The sequence below is a fragment of the Mixophyes fleayi genome, chromosome 4, assembly GCF_038048845.1.
Source record: "Mixophyes fleayi isolate aMixFle1 chromosome 4, aMixFle1.hap1, whole genome shotgun sequence".
Taxonomy (NCBI): domain Eukaryota; kingdom Metazoa; phylum Chordata; class Amphibia; order Anura; family Limnodynastidae; genus Mixophyes; species Mixophyes fleayi.
This window is the reverse complement of record NC_134405.1, coordinates 339,845,491-339,864,517: the sequence shown is the minus strand read 5'-3', so window position 1 is coordinate 339,864,517 and position 19,027 is coordinate 339,845,491. Positions and strand designations below refer to the sequence as shown.

The 19,027-nt window shown below is 44.4% G+C and overlaps 1 protein-coding gene across 1 annotated transcript; it reads left to right on the top strand.

The window, feature by feature from the left end:
• The first annotated feature begins 12,199 nt into the window (after positions 1-12,199).
• Positions 12,200-13,873, top strand: LOC142150892 (E3 ubiquitin/ISG15 ligase TRIM25-like). Its single transcript, XM_075206065.1, has one exon. The coding sequence runs from the start codon at positions 12,200-12,202 to the stop codon at positions 13,871-13,873; it is 1,674 nt and encodes a 557-aa protein (XP_075062166.1).
• The last annotated feature ends 5,154 nt before the right edge of the window (positions 13,874-19,027 follow it).

Sequence of the window (19,027 nt, the reverse complement as noted above, 5' to 3'; positions counted from 1 at the left end):
TGTTGGACATTTCTCCTCACTATAGCAGTGGTACAACTTGCTACCGCAGACCACTGACTACCTTCACGTGTCCTTGTCCTACAGTTCCTCGTGTACTATTACCTCCATATTACCAGTGCTGCTAGTCATAGACTTTCCTGAGCATCTCATCATCTGCTGCTCCCTGGTCCGTGATCACCCAGCTACCAGAGTACCCTATTACCATCTACATTGCTCTGGTAAGCCTACCACCTGGTGATCCCTGGGTAAAGACTCCTAGTGCCCGTGACATATATTCAGTGGTACAACTTGCTAGAGGCAGACCACTGATCCCTGTTCCCTGTGTCACTTGTTCCAGTATCCTTTCACATAGCAGTGGTACAACTTGCTAACGCAGACCACTGACTCCCCGGATACCTCCACTTGGATTCCATTCCTTCACTCAGACAGCGGTACAACTTGCTATCCGCAGACCGCTGACTCTCATCACCTCCTCGTTTCTGTTGGACATTCCTCCTCACTATAGCAGTGGTACAACTTGCTACCGCAGACCACTGACTACCTTCACGTGTCCTTTGTCCATACAGTTCCTCGTGTATTATTACCTCCATATTACCAGTGCTGCTAGTCATAGACTTTCCTGAGCATCTCATCATCTGCTATTTCCTGTTCCGTGATCACCCTGCTACCAGAGTATCATATTACCACCTATATTGCTCTGGTAAGCCTATCACCTGGTGATCCCTGGGTAAAGACTCCTAGTGCCCGTGACAACTTCCTTTCCAGCAATAATCTTCAGGCCCTTCTCCTTTCTCCAGCACTGCAGAAATCTTTTTTGGGAGAAGGCAGCCTGGCAACTAATCCGATTGCTGTTAGTGACTGTAGGAGCTTCCCTCTTTAGACCAGGGCTGGCCTTGATGATTCCAGCCAGCCCCACTGGCCCCTGCCACAGATATTTCAAAGAAAAGAAAAAATAACATAGGGTGGTAAAAAAAATTGCATTAGGAATAACATTACACATTGGTAAAACAGCCACAATATAGGATCCCCATAACTAGTGTGGTAATACGCAGGCTGTGGATTTCCAGCTGATGAGCTATGTGAAGATACCGGGTTTTCTGGCCCAATGCTACCCACTTCACGCTGGCTGGCCACCCACGGGTGCCTTCCTATGCCAGGGAAGTCTACCCAGTACCTTCTAGGATTCGTATAGTCACTTAGGCAAATGCAGTTAGAAAAGTACAACAGTACATTTATTGTCATACAAACAACAATAGAATATTATGTACACACAGTAAATAAATGCCAGGCAGGTTTACCACATCATCTGTCCCTTATCCCACTAGCTTAAGGAGTTACAGTCACCTGGCTGTCCAGACTTCACGACCCATGGATCTCTCTCAGCTGCATATATATACTCTAGTAGAGAACGACAACTCAAAACCAGATCTTGCACTCTTCATGAATGAATCCCAGAATGAACACCCCTCCCCCCCTGGAGTGGCTCCTTATATCTCAGGTCTAATTTCCACAGTCTTTCCCCTCCCGGGGCAAACCCCTGGGCCTATTTTTCTTAATCATTGGTCAGTGCTGGACTAGGGGGGTTGGAGAGGGGAGTGAAGATGAGCTGTCCTTCCACAGAACCTCCCCTGTTGGATGGCCTGTCTGGACTAGCCTGGTGAGGACAATGGACACTAATTAGTTTTCCCACTCAGCATCTTGCAACCTGATCCCTACCCATAATCCCCCTGGCTTCACTTTAAAGACAATGAATATCCTTACTGTCATCAATATACAATACACAATATACATATTTACACTGAGCTACAATGTCCCCTTAGCCACATGTAATTAGACAATGTAGTTGTAGCCTGGTGAGCTGGGGAACAAAAGCAAGGGCTATAAAAAGTTCTTGCTATAATCCACATTATGTGCGAAACGAGAAACAGAATGGTTAGTGTTATCACACTCGTTTCATCACAAGCTACAACTCCCAACATTGCTGTCAGACAACGTGAGTACGACACTTTCTCTGCTGTACTATTCCCGTGCTGTTGTGCGCCGCGGCTCCCAGGGGTGCCGCAGCCCCTTCACAGGGGTGCAGTGGACAGGAAGAGGGAAAAAAACAAAAAAAAAACTTACCGACCCGGCGGAGCCAAGGACCCAGCATCCTCCTCCTTCCTCGCTTTTCACTGCATGTCGGGCGTGCCGTCATCACCCCGACTGTCAGTGACAAGAGGCAGGAGAGAGGATGCTGGGTCCTGTGCGCCGCCGGATTCGTAAGTTTTTTTGTTTTGTTTTTCTCTCTTCCTGGCCATGGCGGGATGCAGAAGGGGTAGAGCGAGGATGCAGAGGGAGCACAGCAAAGATGCAGAGGGCGCACAGCGAGGATGCAGAGGGGGCACAGCGTGGATGCACAGGTGACACAGCGAGTATGCAGAGGTGACACAGCAAGGATGCAGAGGGGGCAGAGCGTGGATGCAGAGGGGGCAGAGTGAGTGGATGCAGAGGGGGCAGAGTGTGTGGATGCAGGGGGCACACAGTGTGTGGAGATGCAGAGGGGCACAGAGTGTGGAGATGATGCAGTGGCACAGAGTGAGTTACCTGTAAATTATTCTTTGACAGAAATATAATTGAAAAAAAATAATATATATATTATTTTACCTCGGATTTATGTGTATTTTTGCATACAACTAAATAAGTATTTCTGTCCTGACCTAAATACTTATTACGTTTTTTCGACCCGGCTACTTATAAAATGGGACTGCTCGGTAATTATTTAGGAGGGGTGCCTTGAAAAAATTATGGAGACTCTAAGGGTGCCGCGAACTGCAAAAGTTTGGGAACCACTGGTAGGGACAGAAGGTTTTGTTTCATATACTGACTACTTCTATAGGGAGCACATTGCCAAGCGGTGCTTAATTGTTTCTCACAGACTGTTATGTCGCTGCCTTTAATACAAATACATTTTACACGAGACAGAGACCGAAAGGCCGATAAAGCAACAGAGTGTTATAATATAATAAATTAAAAATGGATCCCCCCACCCCGTGACAGGTTCAATTTAAATTAAAACAAATCAATTCATACGTCACTGCAAGTAAAGTGCTTTCTGGCTATACCATTTGCAATACAGTTTGATAACCTGAATATGGCCAATAAGAGGCAGAGAACAAGACTAAAATATCCTCTCTGGGCCCACAGACATATAAACACATGAACACGTTGGGTCTGAGTCATTAAGAAAAGTAAAGCAAAAAAAAGGAGTAACTTTGCACCTTGGAAAAACCATGTTGTATTGGAGGGGGAGGCAAATTTAAAATGTGGGGATTGATTTATAATTGGGGTAGAGCATGGCCTAGATCAATCTTAAATTTCAGTGTAAAAATAAAGCTATCACTTATTTGTGTCCTACATGAAAAAGCAGCCAGTATTTTTCATATGTGTGTAGTGCTGGTGACCCAAACTGGCTGCACATGCTCTTTGGATGCCTCCCCTGCAGGCAGAGAACTAAATCTCCCAGCATGCAGTGGGGAGGAGGAGCTTGTGAAGAAACCGTTACAAATGGCAATTGGAATTCTGAGGGGGACTCAGAGGGACAGACATCCTGGGCTAGTCCCCTGCAGTCTGTCAGAGAGAGGAAATCAGGAGTCTGAGAGGTCTAAGAGAGAGAAGGATTAAAGAGGGAAAGAGACACCCATCCGTATGCTGCACATTTGCTGACCAGCTCTGACCTGTGGATGTCGTGCATTTTGACCTGATTCCTGTTGTGACCTTTGGCTTAAGTTTATCCTTGCTTGAACGTTGATTGCCCCTGACCTCAGCCTGCCTATTGGATTACCCATGTTTGCAACCTGTCCTGACCTTTGGCCTGTCTCCCGGTTACCCTGTATGCTACTGACCCACGACCTTTGGACTGTCTCTGGTACCTGCCTCCTGTATCCGGTCACCCTCCATCCTGCGCTACGGTTACCCTTGCTAAATATTTACTACTCTAAAGTGAAGTACTGGGGCATCCGAGTACGTCTGTACATAATCAGTTCTACGGGAAAGATGGCTGCTATAGGTGAAGACCTCTATCCAGACCTGTTCTAAAAGTTTATCTAGGTAAAATTTAGCCCTATCACTTTTAGGTTGGGTACATACTACAAAAAAATTCACCCGATGTGATTTTGTTAATGATCTTACCAACAACTGGAAAAAAAAAAAGTCCTGATCAGCATGCCGATACATGTGTACACACTGTACACGTTTTACAAGATTTGTCTTCAAATCGGTGCTCTTCATTTGTCATAACCATTGGCTGAAAAGATCCTGACTCTGCACACTCCATAGAGATCTATGGACACTGCCGGTCCTGAGTGCTTACACACTGCAGAATTGGAACGACGTTGTTCCATCGTTGAGCGAGATTTTTAGTTTGGTTTAAAGATCAAATTAAACTATATGATGTGTTTTGAAACGATAATTGTTTATCATTGTAGTGAACACACTAATGAGATATCAGGCCGAAGGGTCGCTTATCGTATGATTGGCACGCTAATGGGCTGAAAAGCCCGTAGTGTGTATCCAGGCTTAGCTACCGTAAACTAGTGAGGTCTGTATAGATTAGATACTATCCAGTATTGTTTATAAGTTATCCGGGACTATTTGTTTGAACTAAAGAAACCAATTTTTTAAATAAAACTTTCAAAAACCATTTAGATTTACATGTCTCATTAATAAACGTGCCGGTGTGGCTTCTAAAGACAACTGGGTTTAGTAATATCTAATTGGTGTGTCTCTGTGGTCTTAAGTAAGGGGGCAGAGGGTTCCCTAGTCTCCCTCTAGTGTTGCTCATTTCAAGAATATCGCCCCACGAAGAAACTATGGTACTCAGACTAAGGTGGAGGCACTGTGCAACAAAGGAGATGAAGTAAAAGTTTATATACATACAGGACACATAAATCTGTACATACACCCGGGCTGGAAAAAGGGGTGTTAAATGTGCGAAATCATAAACTAATTTGCACCCCTTGCTTTGGAACATGGTTTGTCCGGGAGCAAAATTACTTTTTTTTTGCTTTACATTTTTTATTGCCCGTTGTGGCTCAGGTTTCCTGGCTCCATATAAGGCAGTGACTTGTGATCACACCATGTACACAGAGGTCAGTGTGCACACAGGTTACAGATTAGGTGACAGAATATCTGTCTACTTTTGAAAAATCATTATAGGGAGATTGTGCGAGTAACTGGGCTTGGCTACATTCTTCAGTTTAACCTCCTTAGATAATTCTCTGCTTTTCTTCCTTTTCCCTATGATCATTGCAGTACTCGTAGTGACACAAAACGGGAGAATGAGTCATTTTCTCTATTAAATCTCATTTAATGAGTGATTTTTATATTGCAGACATCTGCTATTTGCCATAGGTGAGTTCAATTCCAAAGTGAAGGAGAGTCAACTGCATGAAATCTAATTATTTTGAACTTCTAAAAGTTACCAATCATTTTGCTTGGCCCATTTAAGGATTTCTGTGTGGAATAAGCTATGACCAAAGACATGCATATGGGGATACCATAATATTTTTCCAATTACAACAACTTTCTGGAAGAGTTATAACTGAGGGATGGAATAAGCCTGAGGAAAATTAAAAGCTGAGGTTTGTGTTCATAACTAGTTTGGACCTCACTAAAGGGTTAACAACCAATGGAAGGGTTGGGTACGCCTAATGTACGTGTCAGTGGGGAAGGCTTAAGGGGGAGGCTAGAAAGTTCAGTGGAGGAGTGAATTTGCTCTCTTGGATCCAGGAAAATCTGGGAGCATAAGTTGTGCTTTTTCTCTGTCTGTCTTCAGTGTCTTTTCCGTAACTTTCTGTATGTCCCATTTGTTAGGCTGACAGGTCTCGTAATAAACTTGCAGAACTTGCTGTAGAGGTCTTTACCTATAACAGCCACCTTTCCCATAGAGCTTGCCGCGCTCACAGCTACTCGAAGCCCCCAGGTCTTAACTCTATTGTAGTGCAAATTTATTAACACCGCAGCGGAAAGGCAGGAGGAGGGAATCAAGATAATGGGTGGTCAGACGTAGGCCGAAGTCAGGGGTCCGAAGCAAGTAGAGAAGTAGGGGACAGGCCAAATGGTCGGGGCTGGCAGTAAGCAGGGATGTCCGAATAACAAGCCAAAAGGACAGGGTCACCCTGCCCTAAATACACAAAAGGACCAATCAGGAAAGAGGGGAGAGGTGCAAATAAATGAGCACCAGTAATAATTTGATTAGGTCATTAGCCCACAGGCTATAAACTTAGAGGGCACGCGCCCGGCTGCCCAGTGTTGCTGTGACGTGGCTATGATTAGAGACAGAGGACCCGGAAGTTACGTCCCGGCTGTTGTCATGACAGCCAGCACGCAGGTAGGAGCGAGCGGCAGGGAGCCGCCGCTCGTGACAGTATCCCACCTTGAGGAGGAGTTAAGTAACCTCGACAATATGTTTCCTGGGAAAATGTTTGAAGAACCTCCTGATAAGTTTATCAGCGTGTAGGCACTTCCGCGGGACCCAGTATCATTCCTACAGACCACAAGTTTTCCACTGAACTAAAAAATGGACATGTCCTTGAACTTAGTTAGAATCGAGAATTTTATCGATCACACAATCCTGACATCCATCCAAATTAAGTAATCGAGTTCTCAGTGGTTGAAGACATCTAAACTGACTTGAGTAGAACACAACGGCTTGAGAAGAAAGTAATGAAAAGTGTTTGAAATCCATAAGGAGCGAGCAAGGTTTAACCTGAAGGCCACAGGATTAACTTGTTTGATGATAAAGAAGGGTCCAATGAACTTAGGCCCGAGTTTTTTTACAGGGTTGTATGAGCTTGATGTTACGAGTAGAGAGCCAGACCTTCTGACCTACTTTAAAATAACAGGTTGTATGGTGATGGTCAGTAAACATCTTTGACTGAAACGAGGCCCGCCTCAAGGAAGACTGAACTTTTTTCAAAATAATCTTGAGATTAGAAGCTGTGGAACGTATTTCTGGGAGACCAGAAGGGCTGAGTGAAAACAAAGAATTGGATCTCGGATGAAACTCAAAATTGCAATAGAATGGAGAAGTGAGTAAAAGAATGAAATTAATTATTGTATGCAAATTCTGCCCACTGTAATAATGATGACCAATTGTCATGGAATTCTGAGCTGTACAATTGTAAAAAACTGTTCCAAGGACTGATTAACCCTCTCTGCCTGTCTGTTTGATTGTGGGTGGTATGCGGATGAAAGGCTGATGTTAATCCCGAGGAGGGGACAATAAGCTTTCCAAAACTGTGCAACAAATTGAGAGCCACGATCAGAGACAATGTCCATGGTGAGGCCGTGGAGCCGAAAGATATGTTGAACAAAAAGTGCAGCTAGACTTTGGGAAGTTCAGTCAAAGAAATAAAATGATACATTTTACTAAATCGGTCGACAACCACCCATATAGTGTTGTGCCCTGCAGAAGATGGAAGGTCTACAATGAAATCCATAGATAAGTGCTTCCAAGGTTTCAAAGGAATGGGCTATGGAACAAGCTGGCCTGAAGGAGAGTTCCTGGTTCCTGTTCTTTGCACAGTTTCCACAAGACAGAACAAAGTTCCTGACATCTGAAGACAAGGAGAGCCACCACACAGAATGTGAAAGAAATCTCCACTGTCTTAGAGATACCAGGATGCCCGGTGGTCTTGCTGTCATGAGCATCAGAGAGAACCACTTTTCTTAAGTGAACTGGAACAAATAAACGATACACCAGTGTCCCTGCTGGAGCCAATTTTTTAAATCTACGAAGAGTTACCCCCAAATCTTGAGTTAAACCAACATGAATAATAGAAGGTGGAATAATAGGCAGTGGTTCAGATACAGGTACATGATGCAAAATGAAACTTCTTGATAATGAATCCGCCTTGATATTCTTGGATCCGGGTCTGTAGGTATTAATAAAATGGAAACGGGTGAAAAAGAGAGTGCTCAGCGAGCTTGCCGGGGATTTAACCTTTTCGCTGACTCAATGTATTGTTGATTTTTGTGATCGGTGATGACTGAGATGACACGAGTAGCTCCTTCCAGCCAATGACACCATTCTTCAAAGGCCCATTTGATGGCCAAAAGTTCCTGATTGCCTACATCATAATTAGCCTCTGTGACAGAAAATTTACGGGAAAATATGCACAGGGATGCAAACGGTGAGTATGAGGGTCTTTCTGAGAAAGGTTGGCGCCAGCACCTACATCAGAAGCTTCGACCTACAATACAAATGGTAAATCCGGGTTAGGATGGTTAAGAACGAATGCTTTTTTGAGGGCTTTAAAAGAGGCTACCGCCTCAGGGGACCAATTACTGGGATCCATTCCCTTACGGGTAAAAGCAGGCAAATAGGAGCTACCAGATCCGAGAACCCACAAATAAACCTCCGATAATAATTTGCGAAGCCCAAGAACCTCTAGGCGGCTTTGAGATTGTTAGGTTGCACCCACTCCAGGATGGCATAGACGTTGCTTGGATCCATAGAAAACCCAGTGGAGGAGATTATGTAGTCCAAGAAGGATACCCTTTGAACTTCAAATTTACATTTCTCCAGCTTGGCAAAGAGACAGTGGTCGCAAAGTTTTTGAAGAACCTGTTTAACATGGACTTGATGCTGTGACAAGGACTGTGAATATATCAGGATATCATCAAAGTACACGACAACTAATTAACCAAGGAAATCAAGTAGTACTTCATTAATAAGGTCTTGGAATACCGCTGGCACATTACAAAGACTGAACGGCATGACCAGATTTTTCGTAATGGCCAGAATGTGTGTTAAATGCCTTTTTCCACTCCTCCCCTTCCTTAACGCGGATAAGATTATATGCACCACGGAGATCAATCTTGGTAAAAGGGTAGTAGTCTTTAATTGATCAAATAAGACTGAGATAAGGGGAAGAGGATAGGTGTTTTTAATTGTGATTTTATTAAGGCCTCGAAAATAAATGGGTCACGATGTGCGTAGGCATATAACGGTGTTTATGGCCACTTGTTACATTGGAGATTATTTCCCATAACCACATGCTGCTCTGTATTTAATATAGACGCTATCTGTCACAAGTCACTATCTCGCCTTAGTGGCACCCCAGTTTTGGGGTTTGATGGCATTGGATCTGGGGGATACAGGATTCAGGTGGCTTAATCAAGTACTAGATAATTCTATGTCTGAGCCAGTGTGGCTTCTGTAATAACCACCACAAGTGGCTCGGAGAGTATAACAGTTGTTTTGGGGACGCCATTAATTGATCTTTGTTATACACCTCTCTTTAATTCAGCCGGTGTACGCATGACTACATGACTAAGGAATTTTTTGCTAATAGTCCCCAGTATATACGTTTTGTGACAGAGCAATATATAATATATATGAATTGCTTCCAAGTGACTAACACTTCCAAGGAGCATCCTAACTTTACATGAAAGGCATATGTATGTGTCATGGTTTTCTTATCTCCTGATGCCCACTACTTGTGTTGTCTTATATATAAAAATCATCGGTCTGTTTGTCTGTCCAGTTATGCATTCAGACACCCCTGCAGTGATTGGGATGAAACCAGTGCCAGGTGGTCCAGTTGGATCCTGGACAGGCTTCAGGGAGGTTAGCGTCTCGGTCGGACCTTCCGTTGGTGTACGCTGGGTATAACTTTGACCCGGGGCGACTGTTCTTGGCCTTCCACAGGATGGATTTGGATATTTAGTATAAAAATAAAAACGACACTGGGCAGCCACCTCATGGGTGTGTTAGAAGAGCTGCTAAGCTGCTAATTATTTTTAAAATGTTGACAGTAACATCCAACTCATTGATGACTTAATAACTTTTTAGATTTAACTTTAAGATTTAAACCTGGGCAACGTCAGGTACTTCAGCTCGTTACTTTATATTTCGCCCTACCTTTTGCTTTACTAAGTTTATTGCCTCATAATACGAGTTACATTTTATAATACTTTAGTTTTGGGTCACAGTGGATTCAGTAACTGACCTCTGTTATAGGGTACTAAACATACTAAACCATGGTGGGCCTCTTTTGGCGGTGGTACTTTCCTCCTCCTTAAGTTTTTCACGACATACTCCTTAGAGTGCACCCAGTTACCTGAACAATACATTTTGTAATTGACATTTTGGTGTATCTACAGGTCAGTTTTTCAGATCTACCCTTCTATGGCACGGTGGATTTCTCCTATTGCAATCTGTTTTGGTAGCAGGGATGCAGCAGGGCTGGTCATTTTCAGTGCCTTTTTGCCGGCAATTAATGTGCTCCACTCACTTTTTGGCAGGCATTACTGTCACAACTATATAGCGTACCTGCTATTGTTGGCGCAACTTAGAGGAAGGTGCGGAATCTAACGTGCCCCAGGTATTCACTAGGAACCCCCGCAAGGAAGTATGGACACCGCTGCAGGGACACGCAGGTCGCGGCCTTCCCACGAGTCAACAGCGAGATACAAAGAGGTGTCAGACAGGCCGGGTAGGTAACGTTCTGGTAGTACAAGGTACACAAGGATATCCAGAAGAATGGTGAGACAAGCCGGGTCGATAACGTTCAGGTAGCGCAGTACAAAGGGAGAATCCAAATAGGGGTGGTCAAACGGTCCGGGTCAAAAGGTCACAGGCAGCACAAGGATAGTCAGGAACAAATGCAAAAGACTGGTACACACACTGAAACGCTGGAGGCAGGAAGACCTGATACTCTGGCATTGGTAGGAGGGCCGGAAGATGTTTAAATACTGGAGTGCCCCAATAGAAATCAGCGCTGTAGCGCTGTCATACTCAGCACCGGGGGGATCCGCTCATAGCGTCCTGTTGCCTAGCAACGGGGCACGCTGTTTTGCTGAGGTCGGGCGGCCGAGTGGCCGGAAGTGATGCATCTGGCTGCTAAGCAACCAGACGCGCTGCAGGAGAACAGGCGGCCTTCCCGGAGAGATCGCTGGACGGCGACTGACAATTACTTTTGGATTGGTGTGGCCAGGTCTGCAGCTTTAGATGGCGCAACAATTCAATGCATTCATGAGTTGGGCAAGTGGAAGTTGATTACTTTTATGTATGTGCGGCTTCTCTGCAATCCTGAATTTCTGTTCTTTCTTTACTGCTTTTTCTGCCTTCGCGTGACCCAGGTCTTTGGTTATTGTTGCAAGGGATTTTGCCTAATTTTTCCCCTACAAGTGGGTCTGATTGGCTGTTGGCGCCTTGATGGTTTATGGTTATACCTTCGCTTGTGTCTCCTGTTCACTGTCTCTTTTTTTCTTCTTCTCTGGTTTCTTTCTCCAGAGAAGACCTGGCATGGATACATTCCTCATGACCTGACTTGGTCCTCTGCGGTTCCCTGGGGAATAAGGAGGTCTTTCCCTGTTACGGGTGGTTAAACTAGTGCGGTGAATACTTAATTCAGGTGACTGGGTTTGGGAGCCCCCACCCCTGTCCCTATTGAAAGATAAATAATACAGGTGCACTCAGGTAAAAGTGGTTCATGTTTGATGTCCTGAGATTAAGTGACCCCAATTAGAAATCGGGACTGGCTTTGGGCTATTGCCGATCTGCTTACAGTGTTCTCCCACACCATGCAGTGTGTATATTGGATTAAATAAACTCCTCTTTATTTGCCAAAAAGTAACGTGTGGCGTTCATTATTTATATTACAGTGTTAAGGATACGAGTAAGGTGGTAATCGTTATGACATCAACCGTTAAGCATTTTAATGGTGCATTATTAGAAAACACTGATTTTTTTTCTGTTTATGGCCCCTAAAATTCTAGAGCGGCCACTACCAATAAAACTGTATATTTGTAATAGAGAAAGTAGTTTATAAGAATGACAGATAATAAGATATACTAAAAAATACTGGCATTGCTTTTTACATTTACACAGCCACAGCAATATAACACAGTCTGCTATGTGATCAGGAATTAAACAAACTGTAATTTATGACTTTGTCAATATTTTATTGAATAAAAAGCAAATTGTAAAATATATTTTATGCAATCACTGTAAAATGTGTATTTTTAGCATACTAACCATTATGGTTTCCAAAATAAGTACATTATTAGCTATGGTAGTATTAATTTAACTGAGCCTCTAGATAAAATCTGAGTGACAAGCTCAGCCTCGCCCTGTCAGGAGAATGTGAAACACACCCACTGTTTCCTAAGTGTCAGAGACTTTCACCTGTATTTCTCTCTTCTGCTGTCAGCGATGGCATCTGCTGATCTGAGACAGGAGCTGGACTGTTCCATCTGCCTGAACATTTATACAGATCCTGTAAACCTGAGATGTGGACACAACTTCTGCCGGGTCTGTATTGATCGTGTGCTGGATACACAGGAGGGGTCTGGAGTTTATACCTGTCCTGAATGCAGAGCAGAGTGTCAGGAGCGTCCTGCACTGCAGAGGAACATAACTCTGTGTAACATAGTGGGGAGTTTTCTTTCTAATCAGCCAGATCAGAAGGAGCCTGGGATCTTCTGCACTTACTGTGTGGACTCTCCTGTACCTGCTGCTAAATCCTGTCTGTTGTGTGAAGCTTCTCTGTGTGATAAACACCTGAGAGTACACAGCAAGTCAGCAGAACACGTCTTATCTGATCCCACCACTTCCCTGGGGAACAGAAAATGCTCCGTCCATAAGAAGATCCTGGAGTATTACTGCACTGAGGACGCTGCCTGTATCTGTGTGTCCTGCAGTTTGGCCGGAGAACACCGGGGACACCTGGTGGAGATGCTGGATATTGCCTCTGAGAAGAAGAAGGAGAAACTGAGAAATCTTCTGCAGAAACTGACCACAAAGACAGAGGAGACTGAGGAAAGAGTCCAGAGTCTGCAGAAGTGCAGGATAGAAGATCAGGAAAAAGCAGCTGGTGTAACAGAGAGAGTCACTGCCCTGTTTAAAGACATCAGGAGACAGCTGGAAGACCTAGAGAAAAGAGTCCTGAGTGAGATCTCCAGGCATGAAGAGAGTGTTTCACTCTCAGTCTCTCATCTGATCCAGCAGCTGGAAATAAAGAAGGACGAGCTGTCCAGGAAGATGCGTCACATTGAGGAGCTGTGTAACTTGTCTGATCCAGTGACTGTCTTACAGGAACCAGACACAGGTGACTTGTGTGATACTGAGGACAGAGAGAGACATGATGACCAGGTCCATGGTGTAGGAGATCTGGATGTGGGTCTTATCTCAGGGAAATTACACACAGGATTATCTGATATAATAACAGGTATAAATACAGGGGTCTATGTGCAGGAAGCTACAGACATATTACTGGATGTAAACACAGCTGGTTATGCAGAATCTGATATAATAACAGGTATAAATACAGGGATCTATGTGCAACAACCTACAGACATATTACTGGATATAAACACAGCTAGTAATGTTATACTTATATCACGGGACAGGAAAACTGCATCTTTTTCACGAAGATGCCTGAATCGTCCAGATACACCACAGAGATTTGAGCATCAGCCTCAGGTATTAAGCATTGGCAGTTTTTCCTCAGATCTATATTACTGGGAAGTGGATGTCAGTAAATCAGGGTTTTATAGGGTAGGGATGTGTTATCCCAGTATAGCCAGGGCAGGATATCAGTTAGTTATTGGAGATAATAACAAGTCCTGGTGTATGTGGAGGTATAATAATCAGTGTGGAGTGATACATGACAGGAAAGTGATCCAGTTACCTGACAATATTCCCTGTGATAGAGTGAGGATATATCTGAATTATGAGGCTGGACAGCTGTCCTTTTATTCTCTGTGTGACCCGATCAGACACTTACACACCGTCACTGCCACCTTCACTGAGCCCCTTCATGCTGCATTATGTGTATGGAATGGTTGTGTAAAGATATCTGGGGGAGTCAGAAAATGGAAGAAATGATCAAAAGAAATCTGCCCAGAGACTGGTGACACAGGGAGATCACAGGGAGGGGAATCTGATTGGTGAAACACTCATCCAAAAGATTGAAGCAGTGGGTGGTACAATAGTGGAGCCCCTCCTCTTATATAATCAGGTGACCAGTGTGTCTGGATTTGTTCCCTTGTTGGTGTGTTAGAAAAATTTTATTATAAATATTGAAATATACATTTATTTGGGATTTCTCCACCTCTCACTGATAGCTGTGATTGGCTGCAATAACTGTCTGTCACCCTGTGAATACACTATTACAGTAGTCCGTCCTGCAATGGCTTCTATTGACTGTGATGAATACAGGGAATGAATGGGGTGTGGTCTCTGTATAGCTCCACCTACTCGGAGATGTAGTTCAAGACCGTGTTTCTTACATAATACAAGATGACTTTGACTATAACTCCCAGCATGCCTCATTGCTTAGATGTATTAACTTGATATTTGTCAAAATCACAAGGTATAATACATGCAAACCTTTTGAAGCTGGATTCTGGGAGCTGTGGGGAAGGGGGGAGAGGTGGGCATGTGAGGGTGGAACTTGAAAAATCGCGTCATTTTTGCCCCACCCCTACTATAAAATGCCAAAATTCACAGCACTGAATAGCGGGGGTGGGGTTTAATAATGCGATTAAGCCCTGCTCTCCGATATTCAATGCCGTTAATTTCTGCATTTTTTTTAGGATCCGGGAGTTGTGCCTACTCTTCTGGGAGTCCGGGAGGACTACCCGAAATTCGGGGGCCTCCAGGAATTTCCGGGAGAGTAGGCAAGTATGGGTATAATTATTATTATTTTCTCTTTATTATAATAGTGTTTGTTATATAGTGTTTTCCCCTTATCACTAGGTTCATGCTTGACATAAGAGTGCTTTAAAATGTATTAGTGATATTATAAACATACTTGCCAATTTTTGGCAAGTGTATGCCGGGAGAGGGGCATGACTGGAGGGCGGGAGGGGGTGGGGCGTGGCCAAACACAGCATTTTGGCCCTGCCTCTGCAACGGAAATGTCATTTTGTTGCAGAGGCAGGGATAAAATGCAGCAAATCACGAATCGCGTCATTTAGGCTAGGCAGTTGCTGGATGCAGGAGACTTGCCTGCTCTCCTGGGAGTCCATGAAACCGAGCCGAATTTCGGGAGTCTCTCAGACATTCCGGGAGAGTTGGCAAGTATGATTATAAATCGCGATCACTATGACACCAGTTTTGGTCTGTGTTTTATGCTAGAGATATAAAGAGGATGAATTGTACATATAGCAGTACGGGGATGTTATGTACACTGTGCACCATGGTGTGACAAAACGAGTGTGATATGTGAATTATAGCAAATACTTTGTATAGCCCTTCTTTTGTTTCCCCAGCTCATCAGACTACAACTGCATTGTCCAATTACATGTGGTTAAGGGGACATTGTAATTCAATTTAAATATGTATATTTTGTATTATATATTGATGACTTGAAGTAATGTTATTCATTGTCCTTAAACTGAAGCCAGGAGGGTTATGGGTAAAGATCAGGTGGTGTCTAGGATACAGGTGAGAGGGCTTGAGCTGCATTCATTCTCCCCCCTCCTTCCTCTACAGGAAGCATGGAACAGCTGGGGACCCTGTGACATCACAAAGTAGTGTAAGGGGTTAATTTTAGGAGGGGCTCACTGCTACCTTATCCTTGGAAGTAGGGGAAGCCAATTAAGCATCAATTGTTCTCCTTAGGACTAGTCCAGACGTTCTGTCTGCATCCCAGCAGGGGGCTTCTGTGAAAGGACATCTCATCTCCACTGCCCTGTCCAAACCCCCTAGTCCTGCACTGGCCAATGGGGAAGTAGAATAGATGCAGGGGTTTGTCCAGGGAGGGGAAAGACTGTGGAAATGAGACCTGTGATATATAAGGAACAACTCCAGGGGGGAGGGGTGCTCATGCTTGGATTTCATTCAGGAAGGTGCAAGATGGAGTTTTGAATTGTCGTTTTCTAAGTTATTGGGGTAAGGGACAGATGATGTGGTAAATCTGACTGGCATTTATTTACTGTGTGTATATAATATTCTAGTGTTGTTTGTATAACAATAAATATACTGTTGTATTTTTATAACTGCATTTTGCCTGAGTGACCATACGAATCCTAGAAGGTACTGGGTAGCACTGGGCCAGATAAACCCGGTATCTTCACATTTTTGGTGGCAAGCAGTGGGGTCACTCAGTCCCAGGTCCTATCTGGGTAGAGCTGCAGGGGAACTGTATCGTGATACATTCCAGGGCTCTGCAAAGCAGTTAGCACTAGAAACCAGTTACCACATTATCCTGAACTTACTCCTAAAGGCTTTAAGGTAGAAAGTGTCACGAAAAGCGTTGTGGGCTTTAGGCGAGGGAAGATGCCGTCTAAGTGCCGATTTGATAAGGGGAAGCGCACCCCGCCAGAGGAGAGCGGAAGATGGAACCGTGTCTCAAAGAGAGGAAATCACAGTGAGGTGATCCCTGGAAGTAAAATGGGTGTGAGCTCTAGGAACAAGAGAGCAGATCACAGCCCAGTGTTGAAAAAGTTCCCAAAGGAAGGGATGAAGCAGTCCAGTACAACCAGGAGAAAGGTGTACTGGGATGAAGGACTGTGGGAGTGTCTGCAGGATGGGGATATGGATGTGTTGCACCACCCCACCACAATGCAGCACATTTTGGATTATTGGGATGAGGAGTGCCCAAAGATTATTATGTGGGAAGGAGCCAGTCTACAGGAGAAATTGGAGAACCTGTTGGATGTGTTCCTAATGTTGAAAGAGGAGGCAAGTGCCTGTAATTTTCAGGATGAACCAGCATGGGATGATTTTACACATGAAGTTATTTGTACTATGCAGAATCTGGCCAAGGGAGAATCCAGATACAACAATAATCAGCAGTACAAACAAGACGTAAATGGACTATTACAGCACAGGGACATGCCTGATGAATCCCCTGCAAATGTATTAATAGAATCTGTCCCATTAGCAGATTCTACAGATCCACTAGAGACAATGAGTATGGAGGAGCTGATAGTGGAATGCCAGATCCGGGGTGTACCTTACCTGTACAGCACACACATGGATATCCTGAAACGTTTGTTAAAAGATCAGGAGAATCCCATCAATGCCTTTAGTGTTTATAGAAAATGGATGCTCACTTTAGGTCCCCACATACCTCTCTGGGAACAAATGCAATGTCTGCAACAGAGTTTTGAAGAAGCAGAGGATGAGGTATGGCGGCAAGGATTTACGGACACTGAAATGTGGCAGGATCAGTGTTATCGAGTGAATACTGAAAAATGCCAATTGGAATATCTTTTATAACACTCTAAAAAGATGGCTGCTCAGTCTGTTAATCAGGGGGAGGTCCATCCCAGTGGATTAAATACAGTTGCCCAAGCTACTATCTTGGGGGAGACTGGAGAAGAACTGCTTGGTGAGGATGTTGTACCTCTGACTACTCAGAAAGGATTAGGAGAAATTCTCCCATTTGGTGACTTGGATGGAAAAGAGCTACCAAGTAAGTACCATGTAGTAGCATCTTCTGATAATTTGCCAGTGTTATTGGAACCTGAGACTGTGTCTGAGTTAGAACAGAATTACAGAAAAGACCAGTTATCCATCCCTGTTGTGCCTGAAAAGAATTTGTTTAATGAAGTAACGCAGGATACCGCATGTGTGCTCTCCGGGGCAAGTGATGTACAGCTTTACCCAATTGTGACAGAAGAGAATCATAAACTTGCGCAACATATGATCTCAGCAGAAATCATGTTTACAGACTGTAGGACAGAATTAATGGGAGAGGATAAAGGAATTGTCATGTCAGAGGCCACTACCATGGGGCCCTGGGAAAATTACACTTATGCCTTCCCCTATGCAGAATTGGCAGATGAGGAGATGTTGACTGAGTGGGTGTCTGAGAGGGCACCAGTACAGCAAGATTCACCAGCCCCACCAGCTTTGATGCATCGCACTCCAGCTCCAAATCTGGGAATCCAGGACCCAATACCAGAGGCCTGCACTGGACCATCCACTTTGCTTTGCTGCCAGGAGGACAAGTCTGTGTCCAATGAGGATTCACACTACCCCGATGCGCCAGAGGCGAGGGAAGTAGTGCAACAGTTGGATGTGGTAGCAGGGGAGGGGAGATGCACACAAACATACTTACAGGGGCACCCACATGTGGTTTGGGAGGGGGGCAGAGGATTCCCCATAAGCAAAGAATTAATGGAGCCCCCACGCTTGCCTGCCACTGGGCAGTTGTCCCTTGAGTGTTTGGGGGAGGGGGGATTGGATCTTTGCCAGAAACAAACGGACAAGGAGCCAGAAAGTTTGCCTGCCACTTGGCAGTTTTCACTTGAATATGTGGGGGAGGGGAGCATGGTCTCCAGAAACAGAGGACAGGCCAAGGGACTATTTGCAGTTGGGCAATTAAGGGTGGATAAGGCACACAAGGGATGTTGGACTACAACTCTCCTACCATGGATGTGTGCACAGGAGTGGCCCAGTTTTATTGTTGTCTCATCTTATGACACAGGGCAGCATAAACCCCCACTCCAGCTGAGTGGGAAGATATGCCTGCAGCCATGGGACCCTGGTGGGAGATTGAGGAACTGTGTACTGCTGTCTACCTTGCCATTAGACCCAGGAGAAACCACAGCAGGCCAGAAACTTTGGACTTGGAAGAAATGATTACTTGGGGCTAGGGAGCCACTGGGAAACAAGGGCTAAAAAAGTAGGGGAGGAATGTGACAAAACGAGTGTGATATGTGAATTATAGCAAATACTTTGTATAGCCCTTCTTTTGTTTCCCCAGCTCATCAGACTACAACTGCATTGTCCAATTACATGTGGTTAAGGGGACATTGTAATTCAATTTAAATATGTATATTTTGTATTATATATTGATGACTTGAAGTAATGTTATTCATTGTCCTTAAACTGAAGCCAGGAGGGTTATGGGTAAAGATCAGGTGGTGTCTAGGATACAGGTGAGAGGGCTTGAGCTGCATTCATTCTCCCCCCTCCTTCCTCTACAGGAAGCATGGAACAGCTGGGGACCCTGTGACATCACAAAGTAGTGTAAGGGGTTAATTTTAGGAGGGGCTCACTGCTACCTTATCCTTGGAAGTAGGG